At 48.4% G+C, this 15,649-nt stretch overlaps 1 protein-coding gene across 1 annotated transcript in view; it reads right to left on the bottom strand.

Moving 5' to 3' along the window:
* Positions 1–3,729: 3,729 nt before the first annotated feature.
* LOC119382199 (sodium-coupled monocarboxylate transporter 1) overlaps positions 3,730–15,649 on the bottom strand; it is a 193,560-nt gene continuing 181,640 nt past the window's right edge. Inside the window, exons 15-16 of the mRNA XM_037649915.1 lie at positions 3,978–4,099; positions 3,730–3,741 (exon numbers count right to left, since the gene is read on the bottom strand). Of these exons, the coding sequence (XP_037505843.1) occupies positions 3,730–3,741; positions 3,978–4,099 (134 nt within the window). The remainder of the gene's footprint in view (positions 3,742–3,977; positions 4,100–15,649) is intronic.

The raw sequence follows: 15,649 nt of genomic DNA, 5'->3' as shown, positions 1-15,649 counted from the left end.
CCCTGAATCCCTCTCCAGTACCAGCCCACCTTTGTCGCCTATTACTTCGGCCTCGTCGACTGGGGACAACATTTGTAAGATGATTGCTCCTAATCTTCCTGTAGAACAAACAACAGCTCTTCGTCACCTGCTGTCATCTTATCGTGACATCTTTGACTTGAACGACCGCCCTCTCGGACAGACATCTGTTGTCACCCATCGCATCAACACCGGTGACGCGAGCCGCATTCGTAGGAGACCATATCGCGTCTCCGCTGCGGAAAGGGCCATCATACAAAAAGAGGCCGACAAGATGATGGACAAGCACACAATTGAACCATCGAGTAGACCGTGGGCATCTCCGGTTGTCTTAGTAAAAAAAAAAGGACAACTCCTGGAACCGGATAACAAAAAAAGATGTGTATCCACTGCCCCGCATCGACGAGGCCCTTGACTGCCTTCATGGCTCCAACTATTTTTCTTCCATTGATCTCCGTTCAGGCTATTGGCAGATTAGTGTTGATGAGATGGACCGCGAAAAAACCGCCTTCGTGACACCAGATGGTTTATACCAGTTCAAAGTCATGCCTTTTGGATTGTGCAATGCGCCAGCTACATTCGAGCGCATGATGGGCTCTCTTTTGCGTGGTTTGAAGTGGTGAACGTGCCTCTGTTACCTCGACGATGTGACCGTCTTTTCGTCGACTTTTGAAAGCCACCTGCAGCGCCTCAGAACTATCCTCTCTGTGTTTCTCTCTGCTCGCCTTCAGCTGAATTCGTCTAAATGCCATTTCGGTCGCCGCGAAATTACCGTGCTCGGACATCTCGTAAACGCTGCTGGAATCCAACCCGGTCCAGAGAAAGTTCGCGCAGTGCGAAATTTTCCTATTCCTTCTTCGACGAAAGATGTCCGCAGTTTTCTGGGCTTATGCTCTGCCGTCGCTTTGTAAAAAAATTTGCCGGCATCGCTCGTCCTCTGACCCACCTTCTTAAGAAGGATACTTCTTTCTTCTAGGGACCACACCAAGAGCAAGCATTCTGTACCCTTATTGAGCGGCTTACGAGTTCCCCGATTCTCTCGCACTTTGACCCTTCCGCGCCCACTGAAGTACGCACTGACGCGAGTGGTCATGGTATCGGCGCTGTCCTCGCTCAGCATCAACAGGGCCACGACCGTGTCATCGCTTACGTGAGCCGCCTTCTATCCACGGCTGAACGTAATTACTCGATAAGTGAGCGAGAATGTCTTGCGCTCGTTTGGGCTGTCGCGAAATTTCGACCGTACTTGTTTGGTCGTACCTTCCGCTTTGTAACTGATCATCACGCACTCTGTCGGCTCTCCTCTTTGAAGGACCCAACTGGACGACTTGCACGTTGGGCATTGCGTCTGCAAGAGTATGACCTCTCTATAGTCCATAAATCTGGACGCATGCACAACGACGCTGACTGCCTTTCTCGCAATCCCGTCGATCAACCGGACGACACCGATGCCGGACGTGGACATCTGCACTCTATCCCTATCAGGCTTTCTCAACATCGGCGACGAGCAACGACAGGACCCTGCTCTTCAGAACCTTATGGACCGCCTGAGCTACGCGCCCATCGACCCTTCTCTTGAGATGTTCGCCTTGCGTGATGGAATTTTATACCGCCACAACGTTCATTCCCGTGGCCCTGAGCTGCTACTAGTCGTTCCCAAGCATCTGCGACTGGCCGTGCTCCAGGAACTTCACGACGCTCCTACGGCTGAACATATGGACATCACTCGTACTTACGATCGCGTGCGGCGCCGCTTCTTCTGGCCCGGTCTCTATCGCTCTGTGCGTCGCTATGTTGCTTCTTGTGACCTGTGCCAGCGCCGGAAGACGCCTGCCTTGCCTCCCGCTGGTTTGCTTCAGCCTATTGAAATCCTTACAGAGCCATTCTTCCGTGTGGGCCTCGACCTACTTGGCCCCTTCCCTATTTCTACCAAAGGAAACAAGTGGATTGCCGTCGCAACAGATTATGCCACAAGATACGCCATTGCGCGAGCGATACCGACCAGCTGCGCTACAGATGTCGCCGACTTCTTACTCAACGACGTCATCCTACACCACGGCGCCCCTCGCCAGTTACTAATGAATCGAGGCCGTTACTTTTTATCGAAGGTCGTCGATTACCTGCTCCACTCCTGTTCTACCGAACACAAGATCGCTACAGCGTACCACCCTCAAACGAATGGGCTCACCGAACGCCTGAACCGCGCTCTAACTCACATGCTTGCCATGTACGTTTCCGACGATCACCGTGACTGGGACGCCGCTTTACCGTACATTACATTTGCTTATAATTCGCTTATAATTTGCTTAAAACATTGGATCGCTCATGTGAAGTGAGATTGCTGGGAGCTCACTACTACTTGCCGTGCTTGTGAGTTGAGTACTCGTTTTACAGCACACAGCCGTTTAGCGTCTGTTTAATGTACCTGCTCCAAACACTTTACCAGTTTAACGGATCGCAAGCGCAGGCTAGCTACGCAGTCTTCAGCAGCATTACCGTACTTTTCGAAAACACGATGTTGCGTTTTGATTTTACGTGCGGTTGACATTACGTAAGCGTGTGTGTGGCCATACCGGTCCTTGGAGCAATTTTCCCAAATGTGCGCGGAAAGCGTGCCGTGCTTTACAACGCGGCGTGCATAGGGAATCGCTGTTTTTGTGAGATTCGGACATATTGGTTAGTCAACATCGCCACCTAATAACCCAGGCATTTTTGTTTTGTTTATATTTTTATATTATTCATACTACGGTTTTAACGTTTGAGAGCTATGCGTAAACAAATATAAGCCCAGGTATGGCTTCGGTGCCGAAATTAAATAAACGTAAAACAAATGGAATAACTGTCAACGCAGTAACACTGTTGACTGTTTCTTCGCTAGCAAAATTCATATGGACTGCACTATTTTTTATTTACTTGCCAACACGTTCTTTCTGTTCGAGAAAATGGCTGCTAATTTCAAAGAACAACCCTCCAGTTTGCATCCTTGCTATATAAACAAACGACAGCATTTTTTCTGAAGCCCTCTGAACCCGCGTTACCTTCAAGGCAAACGAGCGAACGCTGGGTGTGTGACGCCTCCTCGCCAACGTAGGGCCGCTTCCTAAGGCACTAGCAGTGTTTCTCTGCTGCCTACAGCTTCAAGTGCACTGGCACCGACTACTAGGGAGCGCGCACGTTCCCACTTCTCAGCTCAAATGACGACGCTTTGAAAGAGTGCATGCCGAGCTAGTGTTTCTTATGTGCATGTTGAAGCCATCTGTGCGCGGGATTCACCATATGCTATGCACAGGTGTATGTTAACTGCTACAGTTACCACAAAGGTATAATCATGTTCATAGATGTAAGTCCTCGGGATGTAGATGTGCCACAAGGCGTCAGCGGGGGTGCGTCAACATCAAGCAGTGCTGTAGCTGCCAAGCACCAATCGACATTGTGCAAGCTCTCGTATATCAATGCATAATAAACATGCAACTACTTTTGTGAAAACACGTTTCACTTTGGTGTTTTACCGATTCCTATGACGAAGGGATCAACCATGTTTTCTTTTTTTCTTCATTTACGCTACTCATCACAACATCATCAGGCAGCAGAGAGGACGACACTCATTTCCAGCTCCCCTGATTGAAGAGCGGTGCGGCGAAGGCCTGCCGAGAGAAATAGTGGACAATTCGCTTAGCATTGAGTGGATCATCAACAGCACCTGTCCTTGCCTCATTCAGACAACTAGGGAAATGAAAAGGTATTTAAGCTTAGAGTGTGACTCCCGCGCCTATAGTGCGGTCTAGTGTCGGCCAGTATCGCCTGCGCCGCCTAACTTCATCTGAACTTCGAATTAAGCGTTGTCGTAATCGACACAGTATTTGCTACAACCAGGTTCGTGGTATAATCTCCTTGCTTTATTTACCTATAGGGAGAGGTAGATACCCGAGTTCCAGGAACCTACTAGTTTACTCACTCACCTTTGAAAGTGGTTCCATGAGCACGTCTTCTTTGCCCGGCATTCGGGGCGTGGGCTTCATCATGCATGATCGAACGAACGGCCAGACGTACTTGGGGTCGACATGCTCACTCGTGTTCCTCTCTGGGCACAAGAAAAATACCCCGTTAGGGTCTGTTGCTTTGTGGTGATTTATTGAGTTCTCAGCAATCCCAACGCAACAATCGGCCCTCTCAACAGCGAGAGCGCCAATGGTGGGTGCTAGGAGAGTAAGAAGGAGGGAGTAATGCAGTCACCAATACATTCAGAGTGCCCTCGCTTTCTCAGTAAGCCACGATGTCCCCAACATCATCCAAGCACAGTAAGCGTTAGGTTCCTAAATCTACCGGATATTCAAATATCGCCAAATGCTTTATTCTTCATGGAAGCCATAGCGATAAAAAGACAGGCACCGCGGAAGAGGAGAGGACATCCCTGTCCTCTTCCTCGGTCCTTGTCTTTTCAGCGCTGTGGCTTCAGTGAACACAACAAACCAACTAGGCCAAAAATCTGTTCTCTTGCTTTATTCTTGCCGCACTGCGAAATAATTTTTCCCACTGCACGCAATCCCCTTGCTTCATTGCATATAAGTTAAAGCTCGGTCTACCGAAACCCGATTTTACAAATTTAGCAGTCTAACGAAGAAACTTCTATTACCCGGCAGGTACCCACAGGGTTTAATGTCGCCATGAGCCCAAATTACCGAAGTTATCATGGCATTATGACCGATTTAGCACACGGTTTATTTTCGGGCTTGCGCTGTAACGTGAGACATGCTCACACCCTAGTTTATTTCTGACGAGACTGCAACGGAACAACGGACGTACCAGTCAGCGGCGTTTTTGTGTACAAAATGGGGCGAGGGCCGGCGGTGGTTTGTAATCAGGGTTGTCAGGTTTGGCTACATTTGTAGGCCGGTGGCGGCAGAAAAACCGCCTTGGATACTTTTTGGCTACTTTCCCTATCCCTCAGTTAGGGCCCAAATTATCGATATCTGTTGACGTCACAGGGGCTGTAGTTCGAGTATGTGGTGCCGAAACATGGCAGCCAAAGCGTGTTTCCAGCTCCGAAAATTGCATTTTGCACTTTGATAACACAGTGAACTCTAATGAAAAGGATGGTTTAGTGACTGAAGAGGAGAAGACAGAGAAAGGAAAGACAGGGAGGTTAACCAGAAGAACTTCTCCGGTTTGCTTTCCTGCTCGTGGGAAGGGGAAAGGGGATATAAAAAGTAAAAAAGAAGAAGAAGAAGAGATGTGACGACAGCACGCGACAAAATACAACAACAAAAAACCAGTCATGACCGTAGGCCAAGTACTACATAGCAATATTTTGTGCCAACAGTCACAGTTTCACATTGAGTACGGTTGCTTGTAGAAACCGCAACAACGCCTTCAGAGCGGCTCTTGCTGAAGACCGGGTAGGCCAGGACCCTAGGAACTTGTTCTCCGTGAGAGGGCGGTTGTCCAGCTGGCGTAATGCGGCTGAGAGGGCCGCTCTTTCGGAGTTAAAGCGGGTTCACTCACAGAGAAGGTGCGCGACTGTGTCGCTGCACCCGCAGAGTTCACATGACGGGCTCTCAGCCACTCCAATAATATACGAATAGGCATTTGAGAAGACCACTCCAAGCCATAGACGGACCAGCAGGGTAGAGTCACGTCGTGATAAGGTGGACGGCATGCGTAATTCAAGATCAGGGTCCAAGGCATGCAGCCGTGCAATTGTATGTGTCGATGATAACTTCCACAAGTGCAACGTTATATGACGAGCGAGCACACGAAGTTCTCTTGCGGCGTCCGATCTTGACAGGGGAATGGTGATACCGCTGACACCGTCATGAGCGGATCGGGCAGCTGCGTCCACTTGGTCATTTCCCTGAATGCCGCAGTGACTAGACAGCCACTGTAATACTATTCGGTGCCCTTTTTCTATTGCTTCATGGTGGATTTGCCTGATTTCCGCGACGAGCTGATCATGTGAGCCATGACGTAAAGCGGAGGGTACACTTTGGAAGGCTGCTTTGTTATCGCAGAAGATAGACCACGAATTAGATGTCTGCTCCATGACAAATTCAAGAGCAGCACGGAGGGCCACTAGGTCAGCAGCTGTAGTTGACTTGCGTCAAAGATTTTGATCTGTATTGTGATAGATCTTGCAGGAAGAATTACGGCGGCGGTTGAGCTAGTAGGCATAACTAAACCATCAATGTGAATATGGGTGTGAGCACTGTACACCTCATGTGTGTACAGTAGTGCAGCCTGCTTAAGGGCAACCGATGACATTATTCTTTTCTTCGTTACTCCAGGTATGTTAAGGCGCACTTCGGGTCGATGTAAGCACCATATAGGCGAGGACGGTCTTGCTGCAGGCGCATAGTTCGATGGCAAAGAAGTACTATGGGCAGCAATAATGTGGCTGAATGTTGTATGCGGCCTTTTTGCAGGTAAAGATGCGAGATGGTGCGAAGGTACCCGGGCAAGGCGTCGAATATGCGCCCTGAGGGTATTAGTTGTTACGTGTGTTGACACAAGATGGTCTCCTGCAATGACGATTGTTTCGACAATGACGACATTTCGGAAGACCGAGGCATGTCCTTCGAGCTTGAGCTTGCAGGCCCTGGAGTGCATGCAAATGTGTTTAGCAGGTATTTCCCATCACAGGAAGACTGTATCTCACAAAACCGAGAAATAAGGCATTGTAGATTTACAGCATAGACCGTACTATGTGCCCCACGCCTTTCACCCAGTAAATTGAGAAGACGCGCTATGGTCGTCAGCCGTCTCTTCAAGTACAGAACGTGTGGCGTCCATGATAAATCGCGGTCGATGATCACTTCTTGCTCATTGATCGTTATTGTGTACTGCCGCATTGTCTTGCGTATAAACGCGCCAAGACAGCACTTCTCCGGTGACAGTTCTAGACTTTGATTTTTCAAGTACAACGCGGTCAGCGTAGCTGCCTTTTGTATCCGGGCTCGTATTTGTAGGCGTGTCACTGCAGATGCCCAGATGCAGATGTCGTCTGCACATATAGACACATGGACTGTATTGGGCAAACATTTTGTGAGGCCAACGAGCACGAGGTTGAATAGTGCCGGGCTTCACATCCTGTTTGATGGCAAGATGTGACATCTTCCTCAGTGACCATGAAAAAACGTCTACTGGTAGTCAAATAGCTGCGTATCCACTCGAACGTTCGGCCGCCAATTCCGACTGAAGTCGGAATTGGCGGCCGAACATTCGAGTACTACATTCGCGTCTATTATTGCGCCATGCGTCACATTGTCGTAGGCGCCTTTTATATCGAGAAACAATGCTGCTGTGAGGCGTTTCAGGCGTTTCTGATGTTGGAAAAACGTGACTAAGTCAATCACGTTGTCAATGGAGGAACGCCCACGTCGCAAGCCTGCCATAGAGTCTAGGAAACGTTGTACCATTCCAGGTACCACCCCAAGCGTGTCAGCACCAACCTTTCCATAACCTTCCAAATGCAGCTGGCTAGAACAATGGGTCGGTATGATGACAGATCTAACGGCGGTTTGCCAGGTTTAAGAAGCGGAACCAAGCGGCGGCACTTCCATTCTGTCGAAACCAAACCCTTCCTCCGGGACTCGTTGTACATATTTAGAAGCACGTGCCGCGCCTTCTCCCCAAGGTTTCCGAGCGCTGTATAAGTCACATCGTCATGCCCCGGAGATGATGAGCGCTTGCAGCTTGCCAGTGCCGCTTCAAGCTCCTCCAATGAGTACATGAGGTCCATGCGGAAGTCCCGAGACGGAGGAGTGACGCATTGTATAGGTGCACATGTAGCCTGAGTGCCTATCAGTTTCGCGCAGAATTGTCCAGCCACCTCAATCTCTCTTCGACCCTACTTCAAAGCGAGAGACTTGAAAGGGAAACGCTGATGCGGTAGATCACGAAGTGCGCGAACGGTTCTCCATATTTTAGACAAACGCTGACGTGGATCCAAGGACTCACAGAATAGGTTCCATCTTTTAGATTGAAGTGCGTCAATACGGCGCTCAATCTTCTTTTGCATCCGTCTTGCCTCTCTGAGGTCGTGTATTGATATGGTTCGTCTGTATCTTCTATCCTCGCGCCTGCGAATCACCCGTAGGCGCTGTAATTCGGCTTCAAATTCATTGCAATTCAAGAAAGCTGAAAGGTGCGCGTAGCCTCTTTTATGGCGTTGCGAATCTCATTGTCAAAACCTGATGGAATCGTACCTTCACAGATTTCCTCCATGTGCAGCCGGAACGCCGACCAGTCAGTAGTTCGTCGAAGAGCGGTAGAGGTGCCCTTGGATAATCCCTTTATTCTCAGATGAGTAGGAAGATGGTCACTTCCATGAGATTCGGTATCAGCGAACCATTTGACGTGTTTTTCCAGACGTCAAGAGACCATGGTCAAGTCCAAGCAGCTGGTGTATGTAGTTCCCCGCAGATATGTCGGACTACCATCGTTGAGGCAGCATAGATTGTGCTGTGTCGCAAATAATGCTAATCTTCTTCCCCTAGAATCCATATTTACGCTGCCCCATAGTGGATGATGGGCATTAAGATCTCCAGTGAGAATCCAGGGACCAGGCGTTGATGTTAACACGTTATGCAGGCGGTTGAAATCAAAGCGACTTGAAGGACAAATATATACAGCAACAATAGTGAAGGTAAGCTGCTTCGTTTTCACTATTAAGCAAATGTACTGGTTGCCATTGTCAGGTGGCACTGGGTGTTCCACGTATGTAAGTTCACATCTAATATATACAACAACCATGCTTCGTTCCCCGCAGGTCGATGACAATAACTCATATCCATATATGCGGAGAATGGTCTAAAAGTTCGGTTCACCAATTACGAGAATCGGGAGCTGATTCTTGAAGACGAGGACCCTAAAGTCAGATATTCTCGGTTTAAGGCCTCGGCCATTCCGTTGAAAAAGAGAGGCTTTCTTGACTTCACTGCGGAAACACACCAATGAGTGGGCCATGGCTTCAAACGATGGTCTCAAGCACTGGGGGCAGAGCGTCCAGTACCTGTAGAGCGCTGCGAACAGCCGGAGAGTTCACGTTCGTCAATAGTTGGCGCATGACATTCGTGAGAGACCTTAGCATGGTGATCACTTGTGAGTCTCTCTCGCATCTCGTCACCAGCCGCGACATTTGAGTTTAGAGGGCCCTGCTGTTGCTCTGATGATTGACATGTCTGCGGTAGTGCTGGCCATACCTCACCTGACGAAGCCGCGGCGGCATAAGCGCTTTTTACACGGATGGTCTTGTCCATATTTGGGTTTGTTGGAGGAGGAGGATCCGGATGGGTGGAAGAAGTCGCTGCAGAACGTGCCCTCTCCCTTACGCAGGACGATGACCTTCGTTTACGGGGACGTCGACGCCTTATGGTGGTGGCAGCATATCTCTGTGATGATCCGTCACGGACCATCTTCCTCAAGATCTGCTGCTCCTTCTTTAGCAGCGGTCACTCTTTCGAGGATGCAGCGTGAGGACCCTGACAATTGGGGCACTTCAGCTCTGTTGCACGGCACGTGTCAGAGTCGTGTGACTCGGAACACCGTGGGCATACTGCTGAATGTCGACATACCGCGCTGACGTGTCCGATCCTCTGACATCGTTTGAATTGCAAAGACTTGGGTATGAAGAGCCGTACCGCATGCCGAAAGAGGCCTACCTTTACATGGGATGGTAGGGAGTCACCCTTGAAGATGAGTCTCACACAATTCGAACTGCCAACGCGTCGAGTGTGTAGTATGGTAACGCCATGTGTCGCTGGCTGGATCAAAATCGGCAAGTCGCTGTCGATAATTGATGCGTCAATGTCGTACACAACCTCAGCGGTGGTGTCGGTGCTCTGTGAAACGACGTAGTCGACGTTAACATCGCCGAGGGTTTTCATTTTCATCATAGCGTCGAGTGCACTTCGGTTGTAAACACCAAGTGCAAGGATATTTTTCCGCTTATTGATTGGAATATCCTTTATCTCTCCTGGAATGAGAGCTTCGAGAGACATAAAGATGCGTTGCAGATTAAGCCGGTTGAGATTGCCCGCACTTGTATCAGGTACAAATAGAATAGTGTGCGCTGACGGCCTGCGTTCTTGCATCACAGCTTACTTACTTGATTACGACCGTCCGCTGATTTTTCTACTTTTTGCCTCTCGGTGGGAAACTCTTTCGAAGACTTCTTCGTCAGAAGGGTCGCCACTTGAGCGCGAGTACAGCACGGTGTCCTCACTGCCGGCTTGACTCTGGGGGCAATTTCTCTTCTTGGCGCCGGCTCCTGCCGACGTTGTGACGTCGCGTCAGCACTCTGCAGGCTCCACTTCCATTGCCGAAGCAACAGGAGTGGTGTCTTCCAGTATAACACGGGAAAATTTGAAAAACTGTAGCGCAACGAAATAGTGTTCTGGCTCAGTGACCGAAGCGGGGGTAAGGGTCAATGGTGGGGATAATAAAATGCTTATAACCTGTCAGTCAAGCGGCCCTGCTGCACAAAAACAACAGAAAATACATTTGGATATGTGGCTGTGATTGAGTGCAAGCCGTTGTGTGGGGCGTCACTTTGTAGACCACTTATTGCTGAACGCGATTTTGAACCGCAGTTGGAAGTAAACCGGAATCGGAAACGCTCCGCGTCCAGGGTGGTCTGCACTCATCGACATTAGAAATCGGATGTGCGATGGAGTGCTATGGAATATTAACTGCTCGGAAGTCGTCATCACGCAAGAAATTATTGCGAGAGGGGCTAGAATTTGTGCTTCAATTCCAGGAATTGTGATTATCAGCGCAGTCATGCCGTATGTTTATCTTTATTGCCGTTACTTCTAGTCATTTTAAGATTCATCCAAGACGCGTGAAGAGAGTGAAATGGTTTGGTCATCCTACACGAAATGACTTCTAAAGCCAACAATTTATGCTTGGATCTCAGCAATGCTGATTTTTAAGTGTTCCTGCTGCAAACTTCTACATTTTCACTGAATTGCTTTTGCAATTAGTCATTAAAATAAAAACGTCGAAGTTCTTTTCACGCACGCCTGGCTAATTTTGGCTACCGTTGCTGCCTTGCTATCAAGTTGGCTACGTTCGTGCTGGTTTTTCGAATTTTCTGGCTATATTTTGTCTTTTTGACCTGGCAACCCTGAGTTTGTGGTCCCTGTAAATGCTCCCACAGGAGCAGGAAGGTTGCTTTCTCTATTTAATGGTTCATGCGAGAGATGGCACTAATCGTCTCCCTGCATCATTCCTGCTATGCCTGCTCGCACAATAACTGCATTCGTTTTCTCCGTATTTGAATATTGGCAGGTTTTCATAGCTTCGCCGTGACCGCCGACCTCGCGTGTGTCGCCAGGACGTGGGAGGTACGCACAACGTGGAAGGCTCTACAGCCGGGCTGCCCTCGCGAAGTTTTCACACGCGCAGGCCTGTGTTAGTGGCAAATAAAATAGCGCGATGCTATTCAGGAGTCGCACGTCGCAATTTTGGGACTCTAAAAGCAGACAAAGCACTTTTTGATTTTACGAACTTCCCGATTTAAGAAAATCATTCGAGTGGTGTCATCCATTCGCTGAATGAAGTTTCAAGTTATATAGCTCGAGGTCCGAGGTATGGTTCTCGTGTAGATTAAACATTACTTCTTTTACCGCGAAGCTCTACGTTCCAGCGGTCTCTCTACTTCTTTGAAGGGAAGCTGTTTTCCTCTAGGTCATACGTTCCCCGCTGGAGGGGTTTGGGCAGGCTCGAGAACCTACGCAGAAAAAATGCGGAAAAAAATTAAACAATAAAATGAAGATGGCGCCACTGCCGGAACGCGCTCTCGCGCTCGGTGCTTGCCTCGCGGTAGTGTGGTGGCACTGCTACATATGACGTAGACGACAGCGAGAAATCCAAGAACGCCAGACACCGAGGTGGCTCAGCCCGTTCACGCCGGAGAAAAAAAAAAGCTAACGAATTTGAGAGGCAGTGGCAACAGCAACGCAATTATGGACAGAGAAAGCGAGTTCGAAAACTGAACGTCACAGGCTCGCTCACGGCGGAGGAACGAGAGAACAGGCGTCTCCAGCCGAACTGCGAATACACCTTAGGTTGTAATCCGTCGCCGCATTATTGCTGCGCCTACGCGACATTTCAGCAGGAAGTACTCTTTAATTATTTTCGTAGTACAGTTTTACTTGTGAGGGCGAAGCCGTAAATTCAAAGTTATTGGCTTCCTGACATGTGGCCCGGTTATACGTCCTCACGGGCACACTATTAAAGAACTAGTAACTGCGCCATAAACAAGTCCCCGTGCTCTTAAGATGAATCAGTCTTGTCCTCTGATATGACTACCAAAGTAGCGACGGTCTGCGTATAATTTACGATATAATGTCAGACCTTATCCTCCTACACTGGGCATTATTAGTAAAAGGTGGAAGCCTGTTCCAAAGAAAATGCAATCGCGGGCCGAACCGATGCATGCGTGAAGCATACTTAAAGTACCCATCAGAAAAAAATCACGACATCACAATAATAATAATAATAATAATAATAATAATAATAATAATAATAATAATAATAATAATAATAATAATAATAATAATAATACCCTCGCGTAATGCAAAAATTATGGTGCATGATATGTGTTAAAAGGTATCGAGTATTTCGTTTTTCGTACATAACCAAATGAAGCGTGGAAAGCACCCTTCAGTGGTGATATAGAAAGGACCTTCACGCTCATGCATGACATTTTTTCCGCCCGCCGAAAGCTCCAGGCGCTACCAGCCTAGCCCATGATTGAACATGTGTAGTTAGAAGTTCTGAGATTCCCGTATGCAAGTATAGTAAAATTACGGAACAGCAGAACCAGCGATATTGCTTCAACTTTTGCTAAAACCTTGTCGATACTGGAGCGGAAACAACTTGCGAAATTCAACAGGCTTTTGGAGACAATCTCATGAACACCACTCGGATAAAGCAGTGCTTAAATTTCTTAAACGACGGCCGCACATCAGCGGGCGTCAGTGCGGCGCGAAAAGCGACGGCCAGGCTGATCACCCTTGTAAAATATGCATTCCAGAAATGTTTTAAGCAATGGCGGGAGCGCTGGGAAGACTACTTTGAAGGGAAATAGAGTTTTGTGCATTCCAATCAATAAATTTATTCCTGCTGACAAAATGTTTCATGCCTTTAGAATACACGTCGTATATGCTTGAGAATATGCCCCCCATTTGGAAGTGACGTTCGTGACAACGCACTTTGCATGGTTTAGACGTCATGACACCAACCAAGTGCTCATTACTGTGAACTAAAATGCGGACATAGTTAAAGCCAAACAAAAATTCCTAACCTAGTTTGTCCAAACGAAGTTTCGTTTGAAGTGCCACAGTAATTGAATACGCTCAACTGCGCCGCCACGGTCGCTTCTTTGTTTACACTTACATGAAAGTATGTCTAAAGTTGTAGCCCAAACGATGAGTGTAATTACAATATTTACAAAGCTATCGTCACTACCATCACGAAGTAATCAAGTTACATACAAGTGCCTTTGTCGAACCTTGTGCGATGTGCTGCAGCTTCGTTGGTCATACCTTCGGAGTGTGCGGTGATTTCTTTTTTTTCCCTTTTGTTTACACATTTAATCTTGCCGACAATCGCTTGTTACCGCCGAGCAATATAGGCAGGACAGCAGCTGGGATTATATTAATGTACGCTGTGTAAATTCTCGGGGACATATAAGGGCCAGTGGGATGATTAAGGCTGCAACGAGGACCATGAGTGGGTTGGCGCCACCGATACCCGAAAGTGATGGTGTGTTCCAATACAATGCTGTCTGTTCGCGGGCGGTAATCTTGTCGAACACGGTTACGCCGAGACGTCCGCTAACACCAGCCCACGAAGCAGCCGGAGTTGCAGCTTTGGTGACGTCACTAACTTTTAACTCGGAAGTTTTTACTCGAAAGTGTTTTATGCCGTGGTCCATCAAGACTGCACTGACATCATTGCAGTCACGGACAGGCACGTAGCCAGAATTTTTTTTTTTTTTTTTGGGGGGGGGGGGCAGGGTCTAATTGTTCGAAAGACATTCTATGGCAAAAAGAAAAAAGAAGTTGCCCGGGAATATAGAAGGCTGGACGAATTTCGGCAGATGGGGGGAAGGCCCCCCCCCCCCTTGCCTACGTGCCTGGTCACGGAAGTGATGTCGGTAACAGTATACTATGACGTCTCAGTCGTAACGAGGTTTATTTGGTCGCGACGTCGAGAGTGAACAAGCGCCACGGCCACGATGATCAAGAGCACACACCCGAAGACGACGATGATGAAAGGCAAACGCGTGATGATGATTACAATAATAAAGAGATGAGGAAGAAGTGCATAATAGATGCCTACAATACGAACAGATGATAAAAAAAAAGTTTCGTAAAATTCGATGACCTGGGAATCGAACCCACGACCTCTCGGTCCGCTTCGACAGGTGCCCGGTTCTCTACCCACTGCGCCACCGACGCCCATGCTCGAGGCTTTAGAAGCGCCTTATAACTCACACCTTCCTCTCACAATCAGGCTCGTCTGCGGGGCGGTGTCGCCATGAGAAGTGGTGAAGTGAAGTACTGCGTCATGACAGTAACGAGTGCCGAGAGGGAGCGCTTCTGTAGTTTAGGCACAACGGAGGCTTTCAATGCATTATTGTAGTTATTTTAGGAAACTATACGGTCTGTGCAATGCACCGTAGGCAATCAGTAGATTTGTTGGCGACGCAGTACGTGCTTTTCCTTTCGCGTCGTGTTAGCGTGACGACTCATCGACAGAGTAGTGCATGCTTCCACATGCACCAACGGCGTTTCTCCGCCGCCTACTGCTTCGAGTGGGATAGCACCGCCTAGTAAAACTGCTGCAATAAGCGACATTGGTGCAGGGAAGTGATTTGGCGCAGCGAGAGATGCCAGCGGTTAGGTTGAGCCGTGAGCCGTGAACACCTTCCCGCGTTCACGGCTCAAGCTACGAGCTCTGCCTCTCGCGTTCCTGGAACTCTGTGTGGTATATGCATGAGCACAGGCGTAGGTTACCCTAATACTGGGCGACATTCCCGAAGTCTTTCCAGCGAAAAGCCTGAAGAGGTGACAAATGCCTGTCAACCGCTCCTTCAGGTACGAGAGGTGAGGACTCTATGATATGTATCTCTATATTATGACGCCCAGAAACTTGTGTGATCGTCAATAGGGTATACTTTGATCATTGATTGCTACACTGTAGTTAGTTAGGGTTTGCGCGTAAATACCAGAAGAGCGCACTTTCTGGTAGAAATTTCCAGGTGGACCACGATGGTAAAACATAACAAACGGCCAAACGAGCGCCGAAAGCGCGGCGCCCGACTGTTAGACTTGCTCGCGGCCGCCGCTAGGTTCGCGACGTGTTTATTGGCCGAAAGACGCGCGTTGCAAGCTTTCGTTATGCTATAAAGGCCTAGTTACTATACCTATTTTCGTGGCTTTAAAACGTTGTTTGTGTTTTAAATAGCTTGTCGTGGCTGTCTGCCAGCTTCGCCCACAAAAGTATGTGTACCAAGCTTCATGGAGCTTAAAACTTTTTAATCGGCGCGGTAGTCTTCATAAGAGTGGCACATAGTGCCGATCGCAGCGGACGCGCCTGTTTTTTATTTTTTATTTTCGGAAGC

The sequence above is a fragment of the Rhipicephalus sanguineus genome, chromosome 2 (assembly GCF_013339695.2).
Source record: "Rhipicephalus sanguineus isolate Rsan-2018 chromosome 2, BIME_Rsan_1.4, whole genome shotgun sequence".
Taxonomy (NCBI): Eukaryota; Metazoa; Arthropoda; class Arachnida; order Ixodida; family Ixodidae; genus Rhipicephalus; species Rhipicephalus sanguineus.
Note: the sequence above shows the minus strand (reverse complement) of the source record. Positions and strands in the feature narration are given on the sequence as shown.